Here is a 5511-nt window from a genome sequence, read left to right on the forward strand (position 1 = left end):
TTATTTTTATTTTTTTTTATTTTAAAATATTCTTAAAAAATATAATAAAAATATCAATATATTAATAATCAATTTCTTAATTATTAAGTAAAATAAAAAATAAATAAAAAATATGAGATGTCAAAATGAGGGGCAAATGAAATGGGCAAATTAAGTAGCATTTTTCTTATTTATAAGGATTATTATAGTAATCAAGAATATTTTCATAATACATCACTATTATTTATTATTTTATTATTATTATTTATCTATTTTTCATAATTATTTAATATTTTATCATAATTACTATTTACAGAATATCTGAAAACATCTCACTAACGTAATATTGTTTTTTTTATTGGTAAATTAGTAAGATTAATTGTGCAAATTATAGATAAAAAAAATTTAGAATTATCAAATGATTGATCATGTAGTTTTTTTTTTTTTCCTGATCTGATCATGTAGTTTTCGAGTGTAGTTATAAACTGATTCTGGACATCGCACAAATATATATACAATAAGTTATGAAAAATGTTGTCATTGTTATTAGGTGTCGTCGACTCATACATATATAAAATGTAAGTAATGGATAAATAAAACGGTCGCTGCAGGTCGAATTACGTACACGGCAAATTCCAGATTTCGCAGTAAATTCCAGCCAAAAACCCGCAGAGACAGAGAAAAGGAGAGAAAAGATGATTCCTTTCTTGGCATGAGAAGTCTACGTAAAGAAAGGGATTAAGATCAAGAAGACAAGAATTCACAGGTTGGTCATGTAATGTAATATGCCTTGTTATTTTCATATTTGTTGGTACGTTCCTACGTACATTTTTCATTTTTTTTTTTACAACAGCTTTAAGTGTACTCTAGGTTGACACTGCAGCTGAAGCTCCCAATTATCTCTCCCCCTAGATCTCTCTGAAGAGGTGAAACGTCCCCATGCCAGAAGAATCAGGTTGCCTCATCTCCACTCTAGCTACCCTTTTTCACATTAGGTTTCACTTTCCTAAGTAAGCTTTTAAGTAAGCTCAACATTTTTTAGACACATAGCAAAATACAAAAGAAAAAAAGAAGAGAGAGAGAGAGAGAGAGAGAATTAAACGACCCAATTAAGACTGCATTCGTTCTCTCTAATATTGCGTACATGTACTAGCGTATGTATATTGTACACTAGCATATCCAAAACTTAACGTGCAAGCATCCTTGCACTATTTCAAGAATTTACTCTCTTCTTTTCCCTTCTTTAATAGCCTTTGTTCTCCTATCTGGGGCTCCCTGTCTCTGTGTCTCTGAGGATGCCGCACAAGATCAGCTTAAGATCAAGGACCTAAATCAATCATAGGAAGGTGTGAAGAAAAAAAAAAGTGATCAGGAAGAACTAAATTCCTTCCCCTGCTGACATCAAGAAGAAGGTGGTCATGGAAAACGTGCTTAAAATTGACAATCTTGCTTTACTTCTCCTTTTTTTCTTCTCCATTTTCATTATTTAGTTAACCTAGCTAGCTATGTGGGTATTTTGGTAGAGTCGTCTGTATTTAGAAGAAGTGGAAGAAACAAGAGGGGAAATCCAGCTTTGGAATGGGCATGAGAGCAAAACCAAAGAGATCATGACATGGTGCAATGACTCAGACGATGAGAGGGCTCTTCAGATAATCTCGTCCACTCCAAAAGAAACAAGTGTTCTCGATCCGAAAACCGATGAACTTCGGACTATAACTTGCCCATCATGTGGCCATGACATAGAATTCCAAGATCAGGTAGATATCTTATAATATGTTAATTAATTATATATATATATATATGTTTCAGTTCAGCAAATCTCTTCGTCCTTTCCTTTGTTGTTTCTAATTAATTTGTTTTTATGTCCCTTTTTTCTTTTTTTAAAAAAATATTGGTATTATATTTATGTTTCTTGTGAATTAGACGGGGATTCATGATTTGCCGGGCTTGCCAGCGGGAGTTAAATTTGATCCGACAGACCATGAAATTCTTGAACATTTAGAGGCAAAGGTGCTGTCTGATACTCGGAAGCTTCATCCCCTTATTGATGAATTCATCCCCACGCTCGAGGGAGAGAATGGAATTTGCTATACTCACCCAGAAAAATTGCCAGGTAATGATTCTTGGTACCCTAGCTATTTATCATGCGTTTTTATTTTTTTATTTATTTATTTTATCAGGTGTTTCTTTCATCTCTTAAATGAAAATAGATATTAAGACAACTCGGTTACACTGTTAACTTGAGATTTTTTTCTAAAAGTGATTAAGCTAAGAGCAAAATGAGTTAATTAATTAGAAGGATCGATCAGGAATCATGCATGTATTGCCACATGATTTCTTCGAAAAGGAAAAATTAATTACAAGGAGATTGCCATTACCTTTATTAATAATAGAGAGTACGTACGTACGTAGGAATTAGCTGAAGAGTTTAAATATTGTTTGTGGTACATGTGGAACAAATTATTAGTTAGCTAGCTAGGCACACAAATGACAAATTAAATTAAAATAAAAAAAATTCGCCCAATTAAGAAAATTATTAAATCATGTAATGGATCGAGTTGTAGTACTACTTTAATGTTATATTTGAAAATATGGATATTTTCTTCCCTGTAGGATCATACGTCGTCTTCATTCATCGATGTGATCATTTTACTTGTGACTGCATGAATTACAGATAAAGCATTCATTCCTCATGATTTGGTGATCATCTGCAATATGTTGGGATCCATAATACTATTCCCTATGATATCTTTACAAACACATGTGTGAGGTCATATAGTCCGATTTTTCAAATGGATAATCTGGATTCGAACCCCACCCCCTTATAAAAAAAAAAGGAGTTGTAAGATCTTAATCTGGATTCTAGAATATCATTTTGAGAAAATAATTGTTGAAATGGAATATCATTTTATGTAAATAATTTACGAATAAGCATTCAAATACTCTATATATCTAATATCTAAAAGACTTCTATATATCTGATCTTTAAGGCAAAATTATTGATAGGTGGACTAGTACTGACACTTATTTGACCAAAAAAATAAAAAGAGTGAGACATCATATCACACTTTCGCTGATCATTAGAATTTCAAATAGCATGAAGCAGTACCCATATATAGAAGGATTTTCTAGAGGTTTCCATCAACTTCAAATAAACCACAAGCATTTCTTCCCAAACTACCAATATCTGAATTGAAAAGGCAATGCTGATGGCTTGTTCTGGCTGGCCTATTCAATATCATTAGGGTGGATATCCGAGATCTAGTAGCTTCATGAATAATATAAAGAAACGTCAAGGCCTCCTTGCATTAATGACACCAAGTAGTAATTAATAACTTAGCATGCATGAGATAAAGATCTGATTCACATCCTCGATCTGGTCGCAGTAGACTGCTAAATTAGCATGCATGAATGAGCTGTATTTCTCCAAACTTCTGTATACTTTCAAGACTCTTTAAACGCAAGCGCAATCAAAATATTCCATGTATGTCAGGAATCACTCTCCTTTAACCTTTTTTTATGTTTCCATTTATAATTAAATTGATACCAGATTCGTTCACGTTTACTGGCCAGTACCCGGCCCGAGTATTTTTAATTCCATGTATGCATGGTATCCACTTTTCTGTACTTATTCGAAGTTATTCCAAGTAGAGACTAATCCTATCTCTCTTATCAAGAATTAACCAGTGTAGTTTTAGTAAGTACCACCTGTCTTCTTTGCTCATTTTTGTTGATGCAGGAGTCGGCAAAGATGGCCAAATCCGCCACTTCTTTCATCGACCTTCAAAGGCATACACGACTGGGACTAGGAAACGCAGGAAGGTCCACACTGATGAAGATGGGAGCGAGACCAGATGGCACAAAACCGGTAAAACTAGGCCAGTCTTTGCTGGGGGGGCAATTAAAGGGTTCAAAAAGATCTTGGTTCTCTATACCAACTATGGCAGGCAAAGGAAACCTGAGAAAACAAATTGGGTAATGCACCAATACCATCTTGGCAACAATGAAGAAGAGAAAGACGGAGAAATTGTGGTTTCGAAGGTTTTCTACCAAACCCAGCCTAGACAATGTGGTTCAAGCATTAAGGATTCGTTTGATACAAGATTGAAGAGCATCCCAAGCGCCCATGATAATAGTCCTTTACCTAAGAACGCTGCTTTCGTGGAGTACTATGATCCTTTTATCAGCTACGTCGACCAGGGGGGCCATAATAGGGAAATCTCACCACAACTAATCCCGAATTTGGTTGTCCAAGGTGATGGGTCTTCGTTTATTCGTTTAGCTGCAGATGCAAGCAAGAGGAAAATATGAGAGAAATTAAATAGTGATTGGAGAGCTTTTGGTAGGGTATCAATGATAATGACAGCTACTCCTTCGGACGTTGTTGCTATCATTACTGTGTAATCCGCGAATAAGTTATTAGATTGAGATTTTTAATGGGTAAAAGTGGCAAGTGAATATGATAACTGGCTTCCGAATTGGGTCTATATAGAAGATTCCGCCATAAATAGAAGTACTGTTCTCGAAGTTCTTTTGTGCAGGGATGGAAGATGTCGGGACAGTGACGTACGTTGTCCGTTAGAACTGTACAGAGGTGATTCGTACAAACATCCATACGTTAGTATTTACTTGTTCTAGTTTCATCACTGTCATCATGTCCGTCTACGCTTTTGTTCCTTTGAGAAACTTTTGACTGAATTGATAACGCTCTCGACGTCCTACCTTTGGTATTGTACAAGCTCTCCATGTCGTACCTTTTTATACAATAGAGTATTTTCGTTTTCAATTTTATACATGTATGATTTTTGCCATCTTTCTCGTTTTGTGATGACTTTCAGTTTCATACTTATAATATGCAATGATTTTTTAGAAAAATGATTAAGGCAGAACTATTATTTAATATTTTATTATTATTTTTTTACAATTTTTTTTATTATTATTTACCGATCACCTGAAATCACTTCACTACTTAAATGTAACTTAATGCTTATAATTTTTATTGTTTAAGCGAGAGCTCTAACTTGTTTTATCATTGACATTAATTACAAATGATATGCTCTAGGAAAAATATATGAATTGAGAGGTGGGCTGAATTGTGAATAATTTTACATTTAGAATTAGAACTCTACCAAGTTTTGCTTGTACACAAACAACATTCCATGTTCATGAAATATAAATATTTTGGTTGTTCTTTTTGGTCTTCGATTTTTTGAGGATTAAAAATGAAAAAAATTTGCAACTTTTTAATCGTGTCATCACAAAAGCATGTCTTCCATATATAACAACTTGAGCTTGATTTGAGTTTTGTTTGTTTAATAAATGAAAATCGTTTCAATGAAAATTAGACAAGTACTACTTTTATATATTAACCCGGCTTAATTTTTATAAACTCGATCGTATATATCTTCATTTTTTATTATTAATTTTTATAGTACTGTTTAAAATCTTAAGATGAATATTTTAATAATCTAGAAAATGAGAAGAAATAATGTTACCAATATGTTTATATATATATATATATATATGCATATA

At 33.3% G+C, this 5511-nt stretch overlaps 1 protein-coding gene across 1 annotated transcript; it reads left to right on the top strand.

Moving 5' to 3' along the window:
• Positions 1-1219: 1219 nt before the first annotated feature.
• On the top strand, positions 1220-4790 carry LOC108979818 (NAC domain-containing protein 73-like). Its single transcript, XM_018950586.2, has 4 exons — positions 1220-1391; positions 1503-1736; positions 1903-2092; positions 3719-4790. The coding sequence occupies exons 2-4, from the start codon at positions 1587-1589 to the stop codon at positions 4288-4290; spliced, it is 912 nt and encodes a 303-aa protein (XP_018806131.1). The 5' UTR covers positions 1220-1391; positions 1503-1586; the 3' UTR covers positions 4291-4790.
• Positions 4791-5511: the final 721 nt, after the last annotated feature.

Source organism: Juglans regia, chromosome 3 (assembly GCF_001411555.2).
Source record: "Juglans regia cultivar Chandler chromosome 3, Walnut 2.0, whole genome shotgun sequence".
NCBI lineage: Eukaryota > Viridiplantae > Streptophyta > Magnoliopsida > Fagales > Juglandaceae > Juglans > Juglans regia.